This window comes from Diplotaxodon limnothrissa, linkage group LG17, assembly GCF_057381915.1.
Source record: "Diplotaxodon limnothrissa isolate DT_005_m linkage group LG17, D_limnothrissa_male_GT1.1, whole genome shotgun sequence".
In the NCBI taxonomy this organism is placed as follows: Eukaryota; Metazoa; Chordata; class Actinopteri; order Cichliformes; family Cichlidae; genus Diplotaxodon; species Diplotaxodon limnothrissa.
The window spans coordinates 19198298-19226118 of NC_140612.1; the positions used below are offsets into that span (position 1 = coordinate 19198298).

General features: G+C 39.5%; 1 protein-coding gene and 1 pseudogene across 1 annotated transcript in view; both read right to left on the minus strand.

Moving 5' to 3' along the window:
* Window positions 1–2886, minus strand: part of LOC146614892 (receptor-type tyrosine-protein phosphatase R-like) — a 28243-nt gene extending 25357 nt beyond the window's left edge. Inside the window, exon 1 of the mRNA XM_085375515.1 lies at window positions 2322–2886. Within this exon, the coding sequence (XP_085231641.1) occupies window positions 2322–2886 (565 nt within the window). The remainder of the gene's footprint in view (window positions 1–2321) is intronic.
* Window positions 2887–11933: 9047 nt separating this feature from the next.
* On the minus strand, window positions 11934–27605 carry LOC146614893 (protein NLRC3-like; annotated as a pseudogene).
* Between the last annotated feature and the right edge of the window lie 216 nt (window positions 27606–27821).

A 27821-nucleotide genomic window follows, 5' to 3' on the forward strand; every position in this document is an offset into this window, starting at 1 on the left:
TGAGAAACATCAAAAATATCATTTATGTATACATTGAAAAGTTTTGGTCCCAACACTGACCCTTGGGGAACACCACATGTAATACCAAGTTTCTCTGAATGGTAATGCCCTATGCTAACATATTGTTCCCGACCCGTTAGGTAACTTTTTAACCAGTTACCAGCTTTCCCTCGAATACCATATCTTTCCAATTTATCCAATAATATTGAGTGATTGATTGTGTCGAAGGCCTTTTTGAGATCAACAAAAATACCAACTGCATATTTATTTTTATCCAGTGTATCAGTAATTTCTTCTACTGCCTCAATTATCGCCATTGAAGTGGTTCTTTGCGTTCTGAAACCATACTGACCAACATTTATTATTTGATGTTTTTCAAGGAATTTTTCTAATCTTGAATTAAAAAGTTTTTCTAGAATTTTTGAGAATTGAGGCAGTAGAGAAATAGGCCTATAATTGGTAAAACTGTTTGTCATTACTTTTATATAGTGGTATTACTTTCGCAATTTTCATTTTTTTTGGAAAACAACCAGACTGAAATGATAAATTACAGATATATGTTAAGGGACTAGCAATATTCAGAATAACCTGTTTAACTACAGACATATTTATGTCATGATAATCCATTGAAGACTTACTTTTACATTTTAATGTGATATTTATTACTTCTTGCTCATTTGTAGCTGAGAGGAACAGTGAAAAGGGATTTGATTTTATATTACTGATATTTTCATTTTTATGACACGGGATGTCTGCTGCTAGTTCAGGGCCAACATTTATGAAGAATTTATTGAACCCATCGACAATATTACTCATGTTGTGATTTTCACCATTTGCATCAGTAAAATATTCAGGATATGATGTTCCAGAAGATCCTTGTTTAATTAAGTTGTTTAACACATCCCAAGTTCCTTTTATATTGTTTTTATTTTCATATAATCTTCTTCTATAATAAAGTTGTTTGCTCGTTCTTATAATATCAGTCAATTTATTTCTATATGCTTTATATCTTTGTTCCACTTCTTTTGTTTTTACTTTGATGAACTGTTTATACAGATTGTTTTTCTTTTTGCAAGCATTAATAATTCCTTTTGTGAGCCAAGGACTTTTTATCTTTTTTTTCTTTGTCATGTGTTCGTTTACAGGACAATGTTTATTGTACCACATAGTAAAAATATCTAGGAAATTATCATAAGCCTTGTCCACATCTGACTCTTCATACACCGAACTCCAATCTTGTTGTGCTAAATCGAAATTGAAGGCATGAATTGCTTCTTCATTTATTGTTCACTTTGCTATCATGATCTTGGTATCTATTTTTTTTTTAAATCACAGTCACACAAAGTAAAAACTGGTAAGTGGTCAGTTATATCACAGACAAGCAGGCCACTATTAATTTGGAAATCCATGACATTAGTAAAAATATTGTCAATAATAGTGGCGCTATGTGAAGTTATTCTGCTTGGCTTTGTTATTGTTGGATATAGTGATAAGCTGTACATCGTGTCAGTAAAGTCATCAATGGCTTTTAACCTTGTTGGATTTAGCAAATCAATATTAAAATCACCACAGATAAATAGTAATTTTTGGTTCACCGAAGCAAACGTTTTTTCTATCCATTCATTAAAAGTGTCAATACTTGAACTGGGTGTCCGATATATGCAACTTATTATAACATTTCTCTTTTTGTCATTCATAATCTCAATAGTCAAACATTCCAAAATTCCATCAATAGCCATAGACATAGTTGTTACAACATTATAGTTTATAGAGTTATGAATATATATAGCAACCCCGCCGCCCGCCTTATTTAATCTATTCATGTATTTTAAATCATATCCATTCAAACAAAAATCTATTCCTTTATCGACATTGAACCAAGTTTCAGTGATGGCTATAACACTAAAGGGGCGAGAAAATTGTTGCAAATAGTCCTTAATGAAATCAAAATTAGAGTACATACTTCTGCTGTTAAAGTGAATTAATGAGAGCTTCCCGTCTAGGTTAATTTCTTTTTCATATTGTTCCTGAGTGAAATAATTACAATTTTTAACAAAAGTAGAGAGAAAGTTACTTTCAGAATCTATTTCTGGATCTATTATATTATGCTCCTTATATTCACAATCTAGATCAATTACTTTCTGTTGAAGAATTGATTTCAACGTGTCCATGTCATTTCCTGGTGTAATTGATACATTGGTGTCAGTTATACTTGTCCAGATCCTCCATGTTCCTCACTATCAGTACTTTTGCCTCTTCTGGTGTCCCGTTTAGCTTAATGAAAATCTTACAATTTATTACCCATGTATGTTGTATTTTACCGTTCTTCTTCAGTTGCCTTGCCTTCCTCGCGATGTCTGCGTTTTTTCGTGTCAGATGCTCATTAATGAAAACGTCCGTGCCTTTCAGTTTGCGTCCTTGTTTCAGCAGTGCGACCTTGTTCTTCCGATTGACAAATCTCATAATGACGGCCGGCGGTCTGTCACTCCTCCTGGGCAGTGAGTGACATGCTTCTATGTGCTCTAGGTCCATCTCTATCCCCTTGCTTTGGAGGAAGGACGCCACCTGTTGCTCCACCAAGCGGGTCTCCTCGTCGCTGGGCTCCCCGACGTTCCCGGCCACCGCGCGCGCATATGAGCGCGGCTTGATTTTAATACCGCTGATGACCACGTCGTTCGTACGGGTGTACTGCTCCAGCTCATCCACCCGCCGCTCGAGATCCATGATCCGTCTGTCCTTCTCGGCATTTTGGAGGCGTAGCTGTTTTACCTCCTCCAGAAGCAGCTCCTGCTGCGCCCTGACTGCGGCCACGTCTCCGCACAGCGCTCCGAGGGAGGTTTTAATGTCCTCAACCTCCTCTGGTGTTGGGCCTTTCTTGGGTGGCATACTGAAGCGAGAGCACGAGGCGGCCACCACGAGGGACCCGGAAGCGGAATTTCTGATGGTGGAGCCTGGCTGGGCCTGCTGGCTGATGGTGGAGCCTGGCTGATGGTGGAGCCTGGCTGTGGCCTGCTGGCTGATGGTGGAGCCTGGCTGATGGTGGAGCCTGGCTGTGGCCTGCTGGCTGATGGTGGAGCCTGGCTGTGGCCTGCTGGCTGATGGTGGAGCCTGGCTGTGGCCTGCTGGCTGATGGTGGATAGTCTTAAACTAAAGTATTTTTCTAAAGCTATACCTCATCCATTGGTTTGGAAGCCTCAACATTAGTGTTTTGGGTCCCGCCATGTTGTTTTTTTTTTGGAGCCAGAAGTGACCAGATTAACGAACATATTCGTTAATGCTAGCAGGTCTGTGCAATGCACAAATAGAGCTTACTAGGTAGCACTAAGTAACATCTAAAATAAATCCTCCTTGAATGGACTGTTAGTGCATTTAACCTGACAGCAGACATATTATTGGTCAGATAATTGCACTAAAAATGCTGGAAAAGCTTAGCACTCAGCTAGCAGCCGTCTGAGTCACACTTCACCTGTCAGTCACAAAGCCACGCCTTTAAATGGTAAATGGCCTGTATTTATATAGCGCTTTACTAGTCCCTAAGGACCCCAAAGCGCTTTACATATCCAGTCATCCACCCATTCACACACACATTCACACACTGGTGATGGCAACCTACATTGTAGCCACAGCTGTCCTGGGGCGCACTGACAGAGGCGAGGCTGCCGGACACTGGCGCCACCGGGCCCTTTGACCACCACCAGTAGGCAACGGGTGAAGTGTCTTGCCCAAGGACACAACGACCGAGATTGTCCAAACCGGGGCTCGAACCGGCAACCTTCCGATTACAAGACGAACTCCCAACTCTTGAGCCACGATCGCCCCGATGCAACTTTGCCATGATGCAAATTTAAAGGTTAATGCGATTTAAACAGGTGAGTTATAAAAACATTACCTCTTTACATTTGTTATGATGGATAAAATCAGCTAAAGAGACCAAAACTATTAATTGCAAAACCATGAACATGACACATTTGACATAAGTGGGAATTAGATGAGCAATTTTTTGGACTTCACAAATAAAAATACTTTTTCTATTTTTATTGTAAAGATGTGGATAATGTCCACAGAAGTAGGAAAGCGTCAAATCAGTTGCTAGTTAAAATAATTTCAGAGAATGAGCGTTATTTTACAATAATTAATTTAAATTAATGTTAATAGTTCTTTAGTAGATTTTAATTACTCATAAAAAAAATTTCAAAGTAATCTGTGTGCTGGCATTTATCCAAAGCTTTTCACTCGAGACTTGAGAAAGAAGACGTGCACAAAGGCTTTACAGTTCAAAAATCTATTTCTTGTAAAAATCCTCTGCTGTGTCCTCCTCCTCATGCCTCTTATCTTTCATCATGTCGTTCTCCAACACATCACATTCAGTATCTCTCACAGAGATGAAGAGAAAGCAGCAGACAAAATGAGTGCAGGAGATCCCATCTGTCTACCTCTGCCATCCCAGCTCATTGGGCAGGACAGAGACTTTCATGAGTCTGCAGGCAGGCTGAGAGGAAACCCCTGTGCACTGACTGAACCCACCCATCTGTGATAAATACGAACACTGCATAATTCACCATCAGTCTTTATTTATCCTGAGTGGTGGTGGTGGTGGTGGTGGTGGTGGGGGGGGGGGGGGGGGGGGGTGACTGAGAGAAGCACTTTCTCCATTTCATATTCATTCATGGTCCTTTCTATTTAAAGAACACTCAGACATGAAAGAACCATCAGAAGTGGCCGGTCCTCTTCATGTTTAGTTTGCTGGCGGACAGAAAATTAACCGATTTGATTAAGCAGAAAGTTTCTGAAATATACACTTGAAGACATTTAAAAGCTCAAGTCTGCATGTGAATCAATCAAGAATTAAACTTTAATATGACTAATCATGTCTAACCAACACAAGAGGCCAAGTGCATGAAACTCTGTATATTCACAGTGATAGACTTGTGTATTGTCCATCTTTTTATTTATTAAAGTCAATTTGTTAGGTTTTTCTGCTGCCTAGCTATAACGCTAGCTTGCATCACTTATGTTATTTTCACTGTCTGCAGGAGGAGGAGTGAGCAGATGATGCTGGAAATTTCTCCTGCAGCTTCAGCCTGAGCTGACAGACTGTTCGTCCGGCCGTCTGCTAGACTCCAATGTTTGTTCTGGCAGCAAAGACACGGAAAAGAAGGTATCCTCCGACTGCTGTCGGTCTGCAAACATTATTTTTCTCTGCTGTATCGGTGCCAAAAACCCGTTTTCTGTGAGTCAACAAATGCAGACAGAAACCAGGAACAGAGACCTGATATAGTCTCAATTTTATCTGGAAAATACATGTCTGAAAGTAGGTTTCATTAAAAATAAAAGAAACATGTTGAATTTTGCTGTAAAACATTAACAGCAACAGGAAGCTGCAACAATAAATCAGGTCTCAGCTGAAATGAAAAACTGAAGCAGGCCTTTCAGGCGTCCGGGAAGCTGACATGGCTCTTCACGTCTCTGTTTGGCATCTTTTTCCCTAGTGACAGCTTCCTGGTTGCCATGCACAATGCTGAGTTGAGCTGTGCTCGGATTGGACAGAGGAGCCGGCTCTGCCTCTTTTCCATGAGACTACCAGCAAATCACAGGTCAAATTAGAGCAAGGGCAAAGTCTTCAGTATGCGCGTGTGTGAGAGAGGAGGAGAGATGTTTAAAGTTATGACTATTAAAATTCATTAACAGGTTTAAATGAGAAAAAACAAGGACACAAGGATGTTGACTTCTTGTTACTGTAAAATAAATCTGTTTCAAGTTAAGTATCGTGTTTGTCTTCTGTCTTTATTTCCATCCAATGTTTGTCTTGGAAAAAAAAAAAAAAAAAAAAAAAAAAAAAAAAAAAAAAAAGAATCTCCCACTGCAGCGGGTAGGAATGTACCCACTGGAACATTTGGGGTCTGTAACACAGATTGTATAGAAAAGATGGATGTAGCCACTGTGACATCACCCTTTTGTTTCTGAGCTCCGCATTTTGAAGCCTTACCTTTAGCATTTGGGCCTCCATCATGTTTTATTGGACCTAGTCACCATATCTGTGATGAGTGCCATGCAAGGTTATCAGCGAAGTGAGCAAAATTGGTTAGAAGGTTGGAAAACATCCAAATAAAATTCTACAATTTCACTGCATATAGGTCATATTGTTGATCAGATACTTGTAAGAAGGCCACAACAGGCTCCAATTAGCTTTAGAGACCACAACTGTTTGTGGTCAACAAAGTCTGCCAAAATCAACAGACACCAAACACTGATCTGCCCTGAAAGGGCCAAAAGAAGGAAGACAAAAAAAGTGCTCATCCAACAGGTGATGTACACAAATCTGCAAAAAGCTATGTACCTCTCAAATATCAAATTATGAAGATTACAGATCTCACACTATAGTCAAAACTCCATCAGTCTCAAACCAACGTGGTCGCACAATACCAGCGTCTCAGGAGATCTCAGTGTTCCTATGTCAAGATGTTTCAAAAGTGCTTACTTTTAGTTTTCTTTGCCTTAAAAGCTTCATAGTAATCCCATTCAAGGTGTGAGATATCAATGTTATTGCCATCTTTGTTTACATCCAAGCAGTGATGCAGAATCAGGACTCTTTACAATTTTTAAGGCAGTAAAATTCTTTTCAGAACATGAATGAGCTAAGTCCCTGGAACAAGACGAATATCTGGATCTGGATTTGTCTGTAATATTTTCTTCTTCTGTCATTCTTATTTAATCATGCCCACTCTCTTGTATTGGTAAAGAATCCTTTCAGAAATTTCTGGATCCCGATTGAGTCCCCTTCTTCTGGTTAGACCTTTCCTAAATCCATTCTCAAATTTGGAGAAACCCAACGAAGAACACCAAACCTTTCCTATGAAACTCTTAAACTACTTCAAAAAGCAAACCCATTTCCCTCTACCTTTTATTAGAGTTATTCCAGTCGTTCCAGCAGCATCCATTTCACCTGCCTGGGGAAATCTAAAAGCAGCTTCCAGGAAAACAAAAGTGCAATCTTCTTCCTGTTTAGGAGCTTTCATTTCCCCCAGGAGGCTTCATGCCCGTTGTCAGACAGAAAAGTCAAAGGGATGCTCGTATGGAGCCAAATCAAAGGAGCAATGATACATTTTTAGCCAAATTAAAAACTTGTCTTTAAACAGCAGGAACCTAACTGTACTTGGAGGAATCTGAACCGAGAAGTTTCTAGTTTACAAAGAAGAAAAGCACTTACATATGCATGCCAAAAAGGGCAGCATTTGTGCCAAAACAACCTCACAACAGAGGAAAATGCTCCACAGCTCACTTACTGCAGAGCTCCAGTTTTACCTCAGCCTGGTAAAAATGGAGCCCTGCAGTGAGCCAGTAGCTGATCTTATTCTTCAGCTGTGCGCTTGTTTCCAGCCCAGCACCTGCTTCTACCAGTCATATCATGTAGCAATACTGAAATGCATCTGTCTGTGGTGCACAGGTAAAAGTGAATCCCTGCAGTGTGGGAGCCATCGATCTTCTTGAATTTCTATACAACCTCATGTGTAAAACACAGCAGCTGTCCAGCTGCCAATTAGGAGCCCAGGTTTGTGGGGACACAGTCTGGTGGTTTACTCTGACCTAGATTCAATTTTGAGACTTTGCTCAGGAACTGCGTCATTAAAACAGCCGGGAAGGTGCAGTGAGGATGCCAGCACCTTCTGCCGCAGCTTCAGATGACTCGATTATAGAAATGGAATATTTTTAAATGCAATCCTTTTGATACAGAAATTATTAAATGGAAAAAAAATTTTCAAGCACAGGTCTTAAAATGCTATGCTCAAAATCACAGTACCCCACTTCAGTGTGTCATTCTGGGATTAACATTATTAAACAGAAACTATTAAAATGTTGCTCTGTGAAAATGATATAGCATCTGCACTAGAAAATACTGGAAAACTATATGAGTCAGCAATGGAAATGGGTTCTATCATAGCCTATTTTTGCAGTATTTGCAGCAATAGAGTCATCTATATTCAACACTTCTGTACAGACAATATTTAAAAGTCTTTTCTATGTTTTTGTTCCTCTACTGTGGAAGACTTAAGCACTTCTTCTGAGGAATGTCAGCTTAAGGACTTAAACTATGTATTTGCAGTTGATATAACATCACCTGCACTGGGTAAAATCCTATTAAGGACGCTAGCAGTTTTTCTTTCTTATTTTATCTGGAAGACCTTCAGCCAGCTATCAAACAAGCAAACCGCACATTAGAGGAGATGTGAGCACCATCTGCGCGCATGTTTACAGGCTGGACTGTAGAAACATATTTAATCACCGAAACAGGATCACTGTGAAGTAACACACAGCAGGCGCTTACCTGTGAGCAGCAGCTGTGTCCATATTAGACACACGGACAGAAACATGGTGAATGCTCCTTTGCAGCTCACTCTGAAAGAATCAGCTCCTCGGATTTCCTCCTGCAGCTTGTCTCGGTGCTGTAATCAGCCCGCGGCTCTTTCCTTCATTAAGCAGCCGCTGCCAGAGCTCCGCAGACCCGCTCCGGCACCGAACCCCGCGTCGCTCCTTCTCCGCCCTGCCGTGCCCTAAAGCGGCCTGGCCGAAAAACGAAGAGTCGTTCTCCAACCGCGTTAGATGCGAGCAAAAGCAGAGGACTCTCTCCCTCTGACATCAAAGGAAGAATAGTGTTTGTGTCCACATCAGCTTCAGGTGGAGGATGAAGGCTGGCGAGGATGAAGAGAGAGACGAAGGGGAGGAGAGAAGGCGTGGAGAGGAGACGAGGATTCGTCCTTAAGAATATCAGCGCTCAAATTAATCTCAATACTATTAGAATGATTTCAGTCATCTTCGCCATTATTTTGTTTAGCGATTAATAGAATTACATTTATAAAAACCTATGTTAGCAATAATGCAACAAATCGTTTACCCAGAACATCGTTTTACTTTAAATGACTGCAATAAAATTGTAATTTTTCAGTCACTAGCCTGATCCCAGAATGTATTTATCATATCATATTATATCATATAATCCACCATCATGGCTGATATTTCTGTGTGGAGTCTGGCTGGGTCCTCTCCGGGTACTCTGGTTTCCTCCAACAGTCCAAACACGCGCTTGTTAGGTTCACTGGTGATTTTAATTGGCTGTAGGTGTTGTAGATGTAAGTGTGAATGGTTGGTCTGTGTTCCCCTGCTACAGACCGATGACCTGTGCAGAGTGTATCCCGCTTCTTGCCCTATGGCAGTTTCCCCACAACCCTAAATTGGATAAGGAGAAGAAAATGGATAATGTAATATAATATAATATAATATAATATAATATAATATAGGTGACTATAAGAGACTACAAGGTAACTCTAGCTCTGGCTGTCTGGACTTTGCTTCATCACCAGGAGTGTAAAGTATGAAATAATAATACAAATAATACCTTCAGTTTGGAGATGCTGCTGTGGAACACCAGCTTGAAGTTGCTCTGTGGCTCCAGCTCAATCCAGATCAGTCAAACGTGGGATGCTTAGAGGAGACAACAACTGACAGTTGTAGCCGAGTCCATGCTAATCACCTGATTGTCAGCTGCCAGAAGCTTAAAACAAGATGTTTGGCAGAGATTTGTCAAGTCATTCATGGGCACGGCCCACATACTCATCTCCGCTGCTCATCCCAGAAATGTGTTTTCCTTACAAATAAGGCTCAATTTAAGGGGAAATAAACAGAATAAATAAATGAATAAAAAAAGGGGTATTGCCAAAAAGCTTTGTTACAATAATAAAATAATTTAGCAAAACATAAATTTTCTTACTTATTTTAATATATACAATTATTACTTTTTGACCAACTATGTGCACAAGTACAAGGAATTGGGCTCTAATTATTTCTTTGCTCTCAGAACACAGTCGACAACAGACAATACCAGCATGCGCAAAGACAATGGAATAACAGAGCCTTTCCAAAAAATTAGAATATCATGGAAAAGTATATTTATTTCCATAATTCCATTCAAAAAAACTTTCATAGATTATAGACTCAGGGCCCACAACTTAAATGATTTTAAGGACTTAGTTGTTTATTTGTACATAATTTGGGCTTCCAGCTCATAAAAGCCACAAAAATAGGAACCTCTTACAGACAGGTCAGACCTGTCTGTAAGAGGTTATTAATGACATTTGGTAATCTTGTTTTCTCAAAAGGATTTTTACCTGTGTAGGTTGTTTGTAAAATTACTGAAACACCCGAAGCTTCATATAGTCAATATCTGCAACTTCAAAGTGAAAGAGCTACGTGTATTTATGCACTTGGCACAGGAGCTGTAAATATTCATCTCTACCAATTATTCCTGACAGAGGAGTTATTCTAAGAACTCAGAGCTGAGGTTCCCCTTTTCTAAGACTGTATGTTCTTAGAAAAGAGGAAGCTGTTAGTTGTTTATCACACAAGAGTTCATGTCAAAAGTCACATAGACATTTGCTTAGTGATCAATAAAAGAACACATTTCATGAAGCTGATCACACTATATACAATTTTCTTCTGACAAACATTTATGGCTCTCAGGCTTTTTTCACATTGATGTGTTTAACAAAGTCACAAATATTTATAATGTCACTTTTTTTTTTCAAATTCAGATTCAGGGTTTGCAGTAGTGACTGTTGAGTCATTTTTGATAACGTTTCCCAAAAGAAAATCATTAAATAATCATTACTATTCAAAATTAAATCATTTTTCTTAGCATATTGTTAATACATATTATCACAGCATCAGAATTTACAAGTAAAACTGATGATGGTACAAAAATTAAACATTAAGATGAACAAATATAATGGGCACATCTGATTATGTGTTAGTAAACTGTGAGTAAAGAGGCAACAGGTAACCATGACAATATTATAACTATTTATTTCCTGTTATAAAACAGTTGACATCGTATAAATTTTTAAATATGAAAAAAGCCAGCTTTCATACTGTCCTTTTCTTCTGCTGTGAATCTTACTGTTTCACTGCTCAACTTGCTGGTAGAGCTGTCGTCATATTTATAGAGACTATAGATAAAAACTAATTGGAAAAATAAAATGAAAATCGAAATAATCCTGCACTGACAGGAATGACAATCTGCAAATTCAGTAGTATGAACAAGTGTTTGCATATTTGATTTTCTAATCTTTTTGGATATTTGTCCATTTAAATGTTTCAGATTGTTAAACAAATTTAAATATTAGACAAACATAACAGTGGGGTTGGGTTAATTAGAAACACTAAATTGTGAATGTGGGGGTGAATGTGAGTGCAAATGGTTGTCTCTGTTCATGTGTTAGCCCTGCAAAAGACTGGCAACCTGTCCAGGGTGTACCCTGCCTCTCGCCCTAAGGCAGCTTGGATAGGCTCCAGCGCCCCCGCAACCCTGAAAAGGATAAGTGGAAGCGAATGGATGGATGGAGATAACACAAGTAAACACAAAATGAGTTTCTAAATGAAGGTGTTTATTATTAAGGGGGGAAAATTTTCAAATCTACACGGCCCCATGTGAAAAAGCAATGGCAAACACTTTTTCACACCACTGTACAAGCTCTGAAGTATAAACTGAATATTCCCCACAGTTCCCCATCATTCCACAGGGTGAAGCTGCAGCTCAAAACACTACAACCACAACCACAGCCTACACTAGTTCAAAGCACACTGATTCTCAGTGTTGTGTCATAAACAGAAATATTCTGCAGAGACTTTTTTAAAGAATACTTAAATGAATAAAATAGATGAAATAAAATGCAGGTGAATATGGAGCAGAGGGGGTGGGGTCAGTGTGTGTCTGCAGAGAGTGTGTAGAAGGACAGAGCAGCAGCAGAGCAGTCCAGACATACTGCTGAGGGAGACACAGGAATGATGGTGGACTCTGCTGTGTCTGACAGCAGAGCTGTTCCCACAGCAGTTCACTCTGCAGCACTAACAGTCATCTGAACTGCTTCTCATTCCTCTGTCAGTCACTGCTGGATTAAACTCTGCTTTTCACTCCACTTCCCAGTAACAATGACCAGTTGGAACATCTCCCCAAACACAAGCTGCTGCTGTCCTTTCTTAGCCCTGGTAACTTCACTTCCAGCTGTAGAACAAAGGATAAAAGAACAGAGATGATAAATGAGTGTTTACAGAGGCTCTCTTCAGCAGCTGTCAGTCAGTGTTGCAGGAAATCCAGCAAAAAGAGCAGCAGGGACTTGGTTGTGGTGGAGCAGCTGCGTGCCTTCCTCTCAGTTTTGGACTTAATATGCAGAACTAGAAACACTTTATACTTATACTTTATACTTACTTTATTACTGTACCAACACTTTAGTGATGGCTCTCTGTGTTTTCATGAACATCTCATCTATTTCTGCATCACTTTTTAATAAACAGAGACTGTCCCTGAAGTTATCTGGATGAAACCCCTAAGAGAAGGACAAATATATATAAAATATATATAATTTTTTTAATATATAAAATATATATAAAATAGTAGCAGAGCTTCCGTTCTGCATGCTAATAAATGTACTCTTAAATAGCACCCAGTTAATTTCTCTGCTTCAGTCAAATTGATCTCAGACCTGTCACGAAGATGAAGCTAATCTGGTGTTAAAATGAATACAAAAATATGTGAGATCAGATTGGAGAGTTTGATTCAAATTGTATGGCTGTCAGTTAGAATCCAGCTTTATTTCTTGTAGACATGAACACAACACTAATTATCTTCACAGAACTTAAACACCTGATCACAAAAAGATTTTTGGCTCATCTGACTGGTCGAATGTCGTCTGTCTCCTCTTACATCTTCAATGAATCAAGCAGGCACTGAAAAGTTTTACAGAAAACACAGGAGTTTTGCTTTCATACTAACTTTCTTTAGCACAATACTTCTGAAGCAAAGATGGAGTACACCCTCTACTGACCTCATACACTCTAGTCTGCAGTGTGGATTTTTGGCTAGATCAGAGAGCAGCTCCACATCTGAATCCTTCAGTTTAGAATAGAATAGAATTCAACTTTATTGTCATTGCACATGTCACAGGTACAGGGCAATGAAATGCAGTTTGCATCCATCCAGAAGTGCTTTAACCATGATATAGATATATTACAATATATACATTCACTTGTAAATATGTGTTGGCTTTAGGGACAAAATCTCAAATTGAAGGTTAAAATTGCATAATTGTAACAAAAAATTAATTCATTTTAAATTAATATCTGAGGAAAAATTACTTTGAATTTACTAACAATCTGGAAAAGGTTTAGTAAAAAAATGACTAAAATATCCATTACAAAGAAATGAAAACCTTTTGTGTTTAAGTAAAACTCAAATTGGATTCAATAATTTTCCAATTAAACTTTATAAATAATGACTGAATAGTAAGAGAAAATCAAATTAATTTAACTTTTCTGAGTAAAATGAATCAATTTCACAAAGAGAACATTCAAACAGTAATTGTTTTTATTGTGGAATATAAAATGTATACAAAATTTATAATATAACATTTTTCTGATTAATTTAGATTGCATGCACTGAAATTCTTCACTAGTGCTTGGAATAATAATAATAATAATAATAATAATAATAATAATAATAATAATAATAATAATATAATAGGAAGAATAGGTCATACTTAGAAATACAGTTTCAGCCAACTCCTCAAGAAGGTCCGTCTTTACTTTGGAAAAGTAGAAGATTTCCATTCTTTTTATACTCCTCAGTGGCTCTTTCCAGTTACATTTCAGTTTTGCATGCTGACTGTGGAATAGGGAACAGCTTTGGCCAGGTCTCACAAAGTTCTGCCTTTTGAGAATAATGGTGTCCCGAGAAGTGGTTGCAGCAGAATCTGCATTGGATACAACTGGATTGGATGATGAGTCATAGTCAGCTGACAGTTGATCAGTGTCTTTGTCTTTTATCTGGTCACTTCTGCGAATAGTGAAGTAGTCCTGAAATTTTGGTTTAAAATACTGAAGTCGTTTGAAATCCCAAAGGTATCCTTCACAACACTTTGCAGCTCCTTTTCTGTTGGTGGGATCCCTGATGGAAGAACCAACTTCTCGATTTGGTCATCAGTGATTACATGGAGCTCTATCTCGTTCAACCTAGAATAAAATGTAAATGGGCAGAGTTAACTTATATTAAATAGGGTCAACTTAGTCAATTTCTTCTGCTTCAATTTCAAAACTAGTAGTTTAATTCAATACAATCATCCATCACAACCTATTTAAAATTCATAGTCTACATACTGATCAGCTGAATTTAAGTTGAGGGATCTTCCAGCAACTGAAAAGCAGACAACATTAATAACAATCACACTCTCTGAAGTAAAAATTTTACAGACACAAATTGTTAAAGACAAATTTGAATTAATACTAAAATTTTTAAAGGTGAGGTTCACATATAAAACGAAAGGTCCAAACGCATAGAAAAATCTCAGTTTTCAAAAATACTCGGGTACGTGTGGACGTAGCCTGATACACCAACCAAGTTTAACTGGAAACTCGCATCATCCCTCTATGTGAGCTGTGCCTGCACTAAAGTCACAGGGCTCCGACAGCATGAAAATGTAAACCAGTTATGTTGCTGGAGTGAGCCACTTTAGCTTAATTACCACAACTGAAAAACACTGCGTGGAGACAAAAGCTTCAAAAAACTGTGACTGACAAAATCCCGCACAATTTTTTTTAACTACATCACTGAGTGATGTAAATGAGGGAGGTTACAGCCCATCGAAATACATCATTAATATATGTTTTAATATGATAAAACATGTGGTTAGTCAAAGCTCTGAAGTAACACAGCCACAAAAGCTTGGAAAGTGATCTTATGCTAACAGTCCACTTCGTGCTATTTTGCGTAAAAATACGATACTGTCATTACAGTGGTCATTATTAATCTAATTTTGACGTATCATACTGTTTAGAACTTTAACTTAAAACTGCTATACGTTATTGTTTAAAACGTGTTGTATATTCATACAAATTAAGATAATCTTACCTCAGACAAAATGGAGATCATCCACTGCTGAACCGTGTGTGTCCTGCACATGGCACAACAGACTACGGGCGGAAGTGTAGAATGATTGAAATGAAAATGCTTTCATTAGTTAAATCTATTAGATTTCTTCATTTTTCACGGTACTCATACATTTTTGTTAAATCTGCTCAACAAAACTATTGCTTAATTGACCCCAAACAAAATTGTGAAAATTTAAATAACTGAACATCTCAAAAATGTTTAATTTTGTTTAGATTTAATTAAAACACCACATACATGTTTTTACTGAGTAATAGTTACTATTACTTTCCTATTAGATACTAATTAACCAAAATCACAGTTTTTACAGTGTATATATATATATATATATATAATTTTCTGAGTCCTTGGTTGTACCATTTTGATTATTGTCATTTCCCTAGGTTTCAATTACGGCTGTCACGGGTTTAGTTCTTAGGTTTTGTGTGATGGCTCCCCTGTGTTCTGTCTTATGTCTACTGTGCCTTTCTCTCCCATGTTCCAGGTCCCTATGTTCTGTCTCCCCAGTCTAGTCAAGTTTACATGTCTAGAGTTTAGTTTGTGTGTTTACTGTTCTACTTTGAAGGTATGTGTCTCATGTCATTGTTTCTAGTTTTGCTTCCCTTGTCTTATCCAGTCCAATTACTCCCAGCTGTGCTCTCCTTCTGTGTCTCATTTCCATCGTTATCCCTCAGTGTATTTAAACCCTGTGTTTCTCTTTGTTAGTGTTGCGTCCTCCCTCATAGCTGTGTATGATTAGCCTCCCCCCCGCGTACGATTTATTATTAGTTTTCCAAGTTTAGTTTTGTATCGTTTGGCCTTGTTTTCAGCAATAAAGCTGTGCTTTTGAGTTCACGTTCCATCTCGGTGAGTTTTGCATTTGGGTCCTCTCCTGCCTACACACAGCCGTTTTGTGACAGACACCTACATTCTTCACCCTAAACTACGACAAATTTTGAACACAGCAAAATTGTCCATAAAAATAAGAAGCCATAGGACACCTGAATTAAAAACAAACAAACAAACACACTTACCTCAACTAAGTTGTATATGGAAGAAAAAAAAAGAGTCTTTTGTTAGCGTGGGACCCGGTAATGTGGGGAAGTAACAATAATAATAATGTTTAAAAAGTCCACATGAAAAAGCAGGTTCTGCTTACAATTAAAAACTAAACTTAAAGAGAAAGCAAAGCTACTTCCAATATCAAGTTATTAAAAACAAAATGATGACAACAAAAATTAGAAGCTCATCAAAAAGAACAAAATCAAATCACTCTCAGACATCTGACACAGTCCTCTAACCAGAAAGAAGACTTCAATTGCCACAAACACAGACTACATGCTGAAGAACAAAAGCTATATGGCCCTCAGGTTTTCCTATCTCAGATTACTGTGAGGTAACCTTTTTCTTTTCTTTTTTTAACCTAGAAAACAGAATTGTTGATTTTATCCTCGACTACTGGTTTGGTGTATGGATTGTAAAGGACCCAATGTGAAAGACACTGGAGGCAGAGCATTCTAACTAAAAGTAATCTTCAGTAGCCATATCTAAAAGGAAAACCAGTACTGAAAGTACTGAAAACAGAGATTACTAACACATAAAATATCACACTAGGCCACAAATATATCCAATGCATCACCACGGGGGAGGGGGGCAGAGACAGGGAACATTACATTCATCACACAGCATAGGTGTCAGTTTATAAGGGACTTGCTTAACACTTCAAACTAAGGCACATTCAGTAAACTGACCTCAGAGTTTCCAGTCTACAATTTGGGCTCTTCAATGCAGCAGACAGCAGATCCACTCCTGAATCCTGCATCACATTCAAGCTCAGGTCCAGCTCTGTCACATGGGAGTTCTTGGCCTTTAGAGCTGAGGCTATGGTTTCATAGTGAGTCAGTGACAGTTGACATCCAGAAAGTCTACAATGACAGATACATTTTTAAAAATTTGTTATAAAGATAGCACGTTTTTCATACATTTCATGTGGAAATGGGGTGCTCACGCACAAATCTGTGGTTATCTTATATTATTTGCCCACTAGATGTCCTCATCAGTTCACTCCCTTGTCCTTTGCCCTAAAGGCCCAAAGGTGTACAAATGCAGACATGATAATCATGTAGATTTGAATTAGGTATGAAAAAGTGATGCAATGGTGGCCTTCTGATGCTAAGTCACCCAAAATGACATTGCACCTAAAAACTTAGTCAATAACACTCAAGGCAACAACAAGGCAAAGACAAAACAAACAACCACAACAATGACAACCACAGTCACATTTTTTTATTACTGCATCCATCCACTTATGCTGAGCCCACCCAGAATGGCCGAAAACCTCACACTATCTAAGGGAGCGGCCAGGTCTAACAGTATTCTTTCTCAAATAATGGATTAGGCAAAATAAATGTAAATAATAGCAATAATTTCTGTAACAAGGACAACCTTTAGCCTTATATCATTGTACATTATGCAATACCCTCATTCTTTTATCACTACAAAAGATAAATAAAAAAGATAAAACACACACACACAGAAAAATAATCAACCACAAAAAAAAAACAAAACAATAAAAACAGAACAGCTTAATTAACACTGATTTAAGATGTTAATCACACCTTGTCTCACCAAGCCTTTCTGCAGTTCCTCACAGCTGGAATCAATTTCCATTTTCCCACCAATGTTGTGTTAAACTTCCACAGATCCAACTCATCCAGAACCTCTTCAAATGTTTGCAGCATTAAGACCAGAAAAGTGCACTGTGACTCCGAGAGGGCTCTCCCTAATTTGGTCTTTGACCTCAGGAACTCTTGGATTTCCTGATGCAATGTGCAGTCATTCATCTCCAACAGACAGTAGATGATGTTGATGCTTCTGTCCGGAGACATGTTGTAAATGTTCATTCTCGTCACATTGTTGATGACTCGCTGGGTGATTGATAATGCTCTGGGTCTTTCCTCTGTTTGACCCCACAGGCCTCTGAATTTTCTATAGCTGTTTAGTGTCATTGTTTGAATTGAATTCTTTGAATTGAAAAGGTCTATGAGTCTGTCATTTATTTGCGTATTTGTCTCTGTCTGACCAAGCAGATCTCCTAAGAGTCTGTGGTTGGACTCCAGAAAGAGACCATGAAGGAAGCGAACAAACAGGTCCAGGTGGCCATTTTTACTTTCGAGGGATTTCTGCATGACTCTCCACAAAAATTTATCCAAAAAGAATATATCTGTGGATGATGATGAATAAGATACTAAAGATTAAGGATAAATACAAAGACCATTTCTAAGGAACTTCTGAAGCATTTCTGTCTTCTGGTTGGTGTAACAGTGAAACATGTAGACTGCAGCCAGAAACTCCTGAAAGCTCAGATGAACAAAGTAGTAGACTGGTTTCTGAAAGATACCACATTCTCTTTTGAAGACATTTGTACAGACTCTTGAGTACAAAGAGACCCCTACACCATTGATATCATGTTGCTCCATGTCTTCTCGGTAAAACACAATGTTTCCTTTCTCTAGATGTTCAAATGCCAGGCTTCCCAGCTTCAGAATATCTTGCTCATCAGTCTCCATCAGTTTTTGTGGACGTGTTTTATGTCCCTCATAGTACTCATATTTTTTTTGGTTGAATTAGTAGAAAATGTAAGTACATGTTAGTCATGGTCTTGGGCAGCTCTCCTCTCTACAGGCAGTGCAGAATTATTAGGCAAATGAGTATTTTGTCCACATCATCCTCTTCATGCATGTTGTCTTACTCCAAGCTGTATAGGCTCGAAAGCCTACTACCAATTAAGCATATTAAGTGATGTGCATCTCTGTAATGAGAAGGGGTGTGGTCTAATGACATCAACACCCTATATCAGGTGTGCATAATTATTAGGCAACGTCCTTTCCTTTGGCAAAATGGGTCAAAAGAAGGACTTGACAGGCTCAGAAAAGTCAAAAATAGTGAGATATCTTGCAGAGGGATGCAGCAGTCTCAAAATTGCAAAGCTTCTGAAGCGTGATCATCGAACAATCAAGCGTTTCATTCAAAATAGTCAACAGGGTCGCAAGAAGCGTGTGGAAAAACCAAGGCGCAAAATAACTGCTCATGAACTGAGAAAAGTCAAGCGTGCAGCTGCCAAGATGCCACTTGCCACCAGTTTGGCCATATTTCAGAGCTGCAACATCACTGGAGTACCCAAAAGCACAAGGTGTGCAATACTCAGAGACATGGCCAAGGTAAGAAAGGCTGAAAGACGACCACCACTGAACAAGACACACAAGCTGAAACGTCAAGACTGGGCCAAGAAATATCTCAAGACTGCTTTTTCTAAGGTTTTATGGACTGATGAAATGAGAGTGAGTCTTGATGGGCCAGATGGATGGGCCCGTGGCTGGATTGGTAAAGGGCAGAGAGCTCCAGTCCGACTCAGACGCCAGCAAGGTGGAGGTGGAGTACTGGTTTGGGCTGGTATCATCAAAGATGAGCTTGTGGGGCCTTTTCGGGTTGAGGATTGAGTCAAGCTCAACTCCCAGTCCTACTGCCAGTTTATGGAAGACACCTTCTTCAAGCAGTGGTACAGGAAGAAGTCTGCATCCTTCAAGAAAAACATGATTTTCATGCAGGACAATGCTCCATCACACACGTCCAAGTACTCCACAGCGTGGCTGGCAAGAAAGGGTATAAAAGAAGAAAAACTAATGACATGGCCACCTTGTTCACCTGATCTGAACCCCATTGAGAACCTGTGGTCCATCATCAAATGTGAGATTTACAAGGAGGGAAAACAGTACACCTCTCTGAACAGTGTCTGGGAGGCTGTGGTTGCTGCTGCACGCAATGTTGATGGTGAACAGATCAAAACACTGACAGGATCCATGGATGGCAGGCTTTTGAGTGTCCTTGCTAAGAAAGGTGGCTATATTGGTTGCTGATTTGTTTTTGTTTTGTTTTTGAATGTCAGAAATGTATATTTGTGAATGTGGAGATGTTATATTGGTTTCACTGGTAAAAATAAATAATTGAAATGGGTACAGTGGGGCAAAAAAGTATTTAGTCAGCCACCGATTGTGCAAGTTCCCCCACTTAAAATGATGACAGAGGTCAGTAATTTGCACCAGAGGTACACTTCAACTGTGAGAGACAGAATGTGAAAAAAAAATCCATGAATTCACATGGTAGGATTTGTAAAGAATTTATTCGTAAATTAGGGTGGAAAATAAGTATTTGGTCACCTCAAACAAGGAAAATCTCTGGCTCTCACAGACCTGTAACGTCTTCTGTAAGAAGCTTTTCTGTCCCCCACTCGTTACCTGTATGAATGGCACCTGTTTGAACTCATCATCTGTATAAAAGACACCTGTCCACAGCCTCAAACAGTCAGACTCCAAACTCCGCCATGGCCAAGACCAAAGAGCTTTCGAAGGACACCAGGAAAAGTATTGTAGACCTGCACCAGACTGGGAAGAGTGAATCTACAATAGGCAAGCAGCTTGGTGTGAAAAAAATCAACTGTGGGAGCAATCATCAGAAAATGGAAGACATACAAGACCACTGATAATCTCCCTCGATCTGGGGCTCCACGCAAGATCTCATCCCGTGGGGTCAAAATGATCATGAGAACGGTGAGCAAAGATCCCAGAACCACACGGGGGGACCTGGTGAATGACCTGCAGAGAGCTGGGACCAAAGTAACAAAGGTCACCATCAGTAACACACTACAACGACAGGGAATCAAATCCCGCAGTGCCAGACGTGTTCCGCTGCTGAAGCCAGTGCATGTCCAGGCCCGTCTGAAGTTTGCCAGAGAGCACATGGATGATACAGCAGAGGATTGGGAGAATGTCATGTGGTCAGATGAAACCAAAGTAGAACTTTTTGGTATAAACTCAACTCATCGTGTTTGGAGGAAGAAGAATACTGAGTTGCATCCCAAGAACACCATACCTACTGTGAAGCATGGGGGTGGAAACATCATGCTATGGGGCTGTTTTTCTGCCAAGGGGACAGGACGACTGATCCGTGTTAAGGACAGAATGAATGGGGCCATGTATCGTGAGATTTTGAGCCAAAACCTCCTTCCATCAGTGAGAACTTTGAAGATGAAACAAGGCTGGGTCTTCCAACATGACAATGATCCAAAACACACCGCCCGGGCAACAAAGGAGTGGCTCCGTAAGAAGCATTTGAAAGTCCTGGAGTGGCCTAGCCAGTCTCCAGACCTCAACCCCATAGAAAATCTGTGGCGGGAGTTGGAAGTCCGTGTTGCTCGGCGACAGCCCCAAAACATCACTTCTCTCGAGAAGATCTGCATGGAGGAATGGGCCAAAATACCAGCTACTGTGTGTGCAAACCTGGTAAAGACCTATAGTAAACGTTTGACCTCTGTTATTGCCAACAAAGGTTATGTTACAAAGTATTGAGTTGTATTTTTGTTATTGACCAAATACTTATTTTCCACCCTGATTTACGAATAAATTCTTTACAAATCCTACCATGTGGATTCATGGATTTTTTTTTTCACATTCTGTCTCTCACAGTTGAAGTGTACCTCTGGTGCAAATTACTGACCTCTGTCATCATTTTAGGTGGGGGAACTTGCACAATCGGTGGCTGACTAAATACTTTTTTGCCCCACTGTATATATTTGTTTTTTGTTAAGTTGCCTAATAATTATGCACAGTAATAGTCACCTGCACACACAGATATCCCCCTAAAATAGCTAAAACTAAAAACAAACTAAAAACTACTTCCAAAAACATTCAGCTTTGATATTAATGAGTTTTTTGGGTTCATTGAGAACATTGTTGTTGTTCAATAATAAAATTATTCCTCAAAAATACAACTTGCCTAATAATTCTGCACTCCCTGTAGTCAACATGTGCTCCAGAACTGTAGCAGTGATCCAGCAGAAGACTGGGATTCTAGACATGATGTGGAGACTGCTGAATGTCTTCATGTGGGAGATGATTCTGCTGGACAGCTCTTCATCATTGAATCTCCTCCTGAAGTACTGCTCCTTCTGGGCGTCAGTGAAGCCTCGTACTTCTGTAACCCTGTCAACACATGTAGGAGGGATCTGACTGGCTGCTGCGGGTCGAGAAGTTATCCAGATGAGAGCCGAGGGAAGCAGATTCCCCTTGATGAGATTTGTCAGCAGCTCGCTAACTGATGACTTCTGTGTGACATCAGACACGAGCTTCACTTTAGTGAAATTCAGTGAAAGTCTGCTTTCATCCAGGCCGTCAAAGATAAACAAAAGTTTGCAAACAGCGAGTTGCTCTGCTGTGACCTTTCGTAATATTGGATGAAAAACATCAAGCAGTTCCAGAAGACTGTACCGGTCATCTATGATCACGTTCAGCTCCCGGAATGAAAGCAAGACCACCACATCAATGTCTTGGTTTTCCAAACCTTCTGCCCAGTCTAGAGCGAACTTCTGTACTGAGAATGTTTTTCCAACTCCAGCAACACCAGTCGTCAGAACCACTCTGATGGGTTTCTGTTGTTCAGGTAAGGCTTCAAAAATGTCTTGGCACCTGATTTGAGTGTCATGCATGGGTTTCTCCTTGGAAGCCATTTCTAGCTGCCTCACCTCGTGCTGGGTATAAACAGTTTTAATTTGTCTCTCTGTGATATTGAACTTTGCATAGATTCCCTGATAGACAGTTCCACTGCCCGTTTCATCAGCTCTTTCAGTCACACATTTATATTTCTTCCTGAGATCGATCTTATGTTCATCTAAAAGCTCCTGAAGGCCAGCATCTTCTGAAAGATAAGAAAAACAATCAAGAACAAAGAAAGAATTTAATATTGATTTAATATCTGAACAAAACACCAAAAAATAGTTTTCATAAATAAGCCCTTCAGCAGACAGATATTCAGTCTTACTTTGTATACAGCTGCTCCAACTTGCTGTCTGTGGCTGTGGAAATGAAGAAAAATTATAGTGCACACAAACAAGGAAATTGACTCACTAGTCAAATAAAGGTTATTCTGATTATGACCAGTACAAAAGACAATAAAGTCAGAGCCTTCATCGGGAATTAGATGTAGATATGGCAAACAACCCTGTTACGCCGCGAGGAGCGGTGAGGGAAACATCAGACTTCACTCTATCTTAATTGAAGTAATTGTTTTATTGTCTCTTGTAGTGATGGCCCGCTTGAAGCTGACGCTCCGGAGCGTGTGTCGAAAAAAACAACACACTGGTTCAGAAGCACTGTATCGAGGCTTGCTTCGTTTGGCAAAAGTCACGTGACCAGTGACGTCCGAAGCTTCATTACGCACGTAACTGCTTCGGTACCTGATTCAAACGGATATAAGGAAGTGAATCATCCACGGGATTCGTGGAGTGTGTTGATGGTGACAGATAGCGACGAGGTGATCATTCCACTGACAGATATGGAGCCAGCGAGGAAGAGAGGACGTTCTGGCGTGTGGGAATATTTTGAGTTGATTTTGCTCAATTCATTTTATCTGCCGAAGTGAAAAACTTGAAATGTCCAAAATCATGTTTTCATAATGTAAATATCATTACAGCATATGACTTTAGGAACACTTCCATGTGAATTAAAGCTGATGAAGACTACAAAAATGTATTTGACACTATACGTACATGACATTGCTACACAGTTTAGAAAATCATTTTGTTTATTGTTTTTAGGTGATAGTCTGCAGGACCCAGGAATACCTGCATATCTACCAACTTGCAGTGTAGTTCCTGCACTCCACAGCCTCTTCTGTTCCATGCAAGTGGATTTTCTCCAGGGCAGGAGAAACTATTTCTAAGAAAAGAAACAGACTCAGCCAGCGCACAGTAACACTAATCCTCTTGTTAACTGTAAATAACAAAAGGGCTACCTTACATTGATCATGTTTTTACTTTGCAAGTTCTTGATTAGGGGTGGGTTTTGATTATCGCTTTTCTGATTACAATCCATGCTAAATTGAATAAAGTGATATTGATTCATTAAAATCCCGTGTCGATTTGTAAATTAACGTTATTATGCCTGAAACGCCAGCATCTCAGGTTAAACCTCACAACATGTCGTCAAACACCATGCAGCTAAAACAGTAACTGGGAGCAGGTTTACGGATTCTGCATACAAACGTGAACACAGAGCGCGGACCCGACGCGTCAGAGTCAGATTTTGATGTGTCGGCGGGTCCGCGCTGTGTTTGCCTCTTTTTTTTTCGCTGGCTTCTGCAGCTGCAGGTTTCATAACTCTCTGTTTACATCTCTAATTAAGTCTCACATGTTTCAGCTTTCTTTTAATAGATACAAAATTATGGATATATACTGTTAAATGATCAGACTTGTAATATTTCTGACTGAGGCAAAACTTTCCAGATTCCAATCAAATTGAATCGGATCCTGTATCGAATCAAAATGATTCTACAAATCAGTGACGATGCAGCCGTACTCAGCTTCCTAAGCATTTTCCCTTTCCAGTTCACAATCAATCCCACCCCTAGGTCAAAAATATGTATAGGACAATTGGCCTAATCTAATATTTTGTATGAACCTGTCCAGCTGTCCAGTGATTAAACGACAAGTAGATGGAGGCAGGACTTCACAGCAGGGGCATACTCCATAATGTGCTGTGCATTATCATATGTATATTATATATATTGCTCACTTATTGTATTTACCAACATCAAGGAGTTATGAGCAAAGAAAGGCCACCATAGTGCATGTTTAAATAGGGAAAGTTTATTGATCAACATGTATTACGCAAATACGCATTACATTTTTTTCAGCCCCCCAATCGAGAAAACAAAACCAATTACATGTTCAAAGCAACGGAACGGTGGCCCAATATCAGAGAGAACTCCACTCTTGAGTGAGCAGTGATAATTGAGCAGTCCGTTTTATTTTGCAGATTCAAGCTGCTCTTCAAAATTTTCACCACCAGATGTCACCGGAGAGGACTGTGTTGAAAAGCTTCGAGTAATGAACCGTTTTTCAATACAAGCTTCAGTGCTTCGGAAAGCTTCATTTGGCCATCACTAGTCTCTTGCCAACATCATGCACACGCAGACAGCAACTTCTCAAAATGGCTCCCAATCCATTTCCTCCTCCCTTTAAATACTCTAAAGACCACGCCTTCTTAATACAGACTGGCCTATAAAAGAGCTGCAATTGAGGCAGGCCTCTTCTTTACTGGGAAAACAAGATGGCCACCACAGAGGTAACCAGCAAAACACTTTGTTACATGAACGCTTCCCAACAAACCCTAAACACCAACTTCAAGCCAATTGCAGAAGTTATCACTAGTGATGGCCAAATGAAGCTTTCCGAAGCACTGAAGCTTGTATCGAAAAATGGTTCATTACTCGAAGCTTTTCAACACAGTCCTCTCCAGTGACATCTGGTGGCGAATATTTTGAAGAGCAGCTTGAATCTGCAAAATAAAACGGACTGCTCAATCATCACTGCTCACTCAAGAGTGGGGTTCTCTCCGATATTGGGCCACCGTTCCGTTGCTTTGAACATGTAATTGGTTTTGTTGTCTCGATTGGGGGGCTGAAAAAATGTAATGCGTATTTGCGTAATACATTTTGATCAATAAACTTTCCCTATTTAAACATGCACTATGGTGGCCTTTCTTTGCTCATAACTCCTTGATGTTGGTAAATACAATAAGTGAGCAATATATATAATATACATATGATAACGCACAGCACATTATGGAGTATGCCCCTGCTGTGGAGTCCTTCCACCATCTACTTGTCATTCAATCACTGGACAGCTGGACAGGTTCATACAAAATATTAGATGAGGCCAATTGTCCTATACATATTTTTGACCTAGGGGTAGGATTGATTGTGAACTGGAAAGGGAAAATGCTTAGGGGGCTGAGTACGGCTGCATTGTTACTGATTTGTAGAATCATTTTGATTCGATACAGGATCCGATTCAATTTGATTGGAATCTGGAAAGTTTTGCCCCAGTCAGAAATATTACAATTCTGATCATTTAACAGTATATATCCATAATTTTGTATCTATTAAAAGAAAGCTGACACATGTGAGACTTAATTAGAGATGTAAACAGAGAGTTATGAAACCTGCAGCTGCAGAAGCCAGCGGAAAAAAAAAGAGGCAAACACAGCGCGGACCCGACGACACACCAAAATCTGATTCTGACGCGTCGGGTCCGCGCTCTGCGTTCACGTTTGTATGCAGAATCCGTAAACCTGCTCCCAGTTACTGTTTTAGCTGTATGGTGTTTGACGACATGTTGGGAGGTTTAAGCTGAGATGCTGGCGTTTCAGGCATAATAACGTTAATTTACAAATCGACACGGGATTTTAATGAATCAATATCACTTTATTCAATTTAGCATGGATTGTAATCAGAAAGGCGATAATCAAAACCCACCCCTAATCAAGAACTTGCAAAGTAAAAACATGATCTATGTCAGGTAGCCCTTTTGTTAGTTACATTTAAAAAGAGGATTAGTGTTACTGTGCGCTGGCTGAGTCTGTTCCTTTTCTTAGAAATAGTTTCTCCTGCCCTGGAGAAAATCCACTTGCATGGAACAGAAGAGGCTGTGGAGTGCAGGAACCACACTGCAAGCTGGTAGATATGCAGGTATTCCTAGGTCCTGCAGACTATCACCTAAAAACAATAAACAAAATGATTGTCTAAACTGTAGCAATGTAATGTACGTATAGTGTCAAATACATTGTTGTAGTCTTCATCAGCTTTAATTCACATAGAAGTGTTCCTAAAGTCATATGCTGTAATGGCATTTCCATTATGAAAACATGATTTTGGACATGTCAGGTTTTTCACTTCGGCAGATAAAATGAATTGAGCAAAATCAACTCAAAATCCCGCGAATGATTCACCTGCCTGTAAACCACTGAAACACTTGTGTTCGGAATGAAGCTTCGGACGTCACCGATCACGTGACTCTGGCCAAACGACACAGTGCTTCTGCAGTGTGTTGTTTTTTGGGTACACAAGCGGGCCATCATTAGTCTAATGGGTAGATGTAATCAATAAACCGTTCTTATGTAAACATGCATCATGGTGTGGTATTTCTTTGCCTGTCACTTCTTTATGTTGGTAAATAAAATACATGCAAAATACATATAATAACATACAACACAGTATGGCGCATGCCTCTGCTGTGAGGTCCTGCCTCCAGGTACTTAGCAATTAACCACTGGACACCTGGACAAATCTGTTTATAGATCATATGATATTTGCTACATCTCTGATATATTTTGAAACTGGGGAAAGAACTGATTGTGAACTGGGTGGGGGGAATCCTTGCGAACATGTGAAATACAAAAATTCAGATTCAAATTCAAATTCAAATTTTATTTGTCACATACAAATAATCATATAACATGATGCATTTAAGGTTATCCTGTGTGGCTTCTATTCAAGAAAAGAATTTGTTCCACTGTGCGAGGACTGAGTCTGTTCCTTTTCTTGGATATGATTTCCCCTGCCTTAGAGAAGATCCTCTCACATGGAACGGATGATGCTGGGGTGCACATAAACTGCAAAGCAAGTTTATGAAGATGGGGGTATACATTCTTCCTGGTTGCCCAGAAGTGGAGCGGATCCTCTGTCCGGGGAATCAAAGGATCTGCCATGTACCTCTGTACTTCCACTGTGGCATCTGCTGTGGCATTCCTCACCTGCCTCTCCACCATATGGCTGTCCAGCAAATCCCACAGCCCACCACCTGAAAGACTAATGGAATTAAATAGCTGCACATTCTGTAGACTGACATTTCCAGATGTATTTTAAAATGACATCACATGTGAATATTCAACTGTAAGTGTTACTAAAGATATCTAATGAAATTTATATTTCGACAAGCAGATTGTCGTTTTGTTAAGAAACG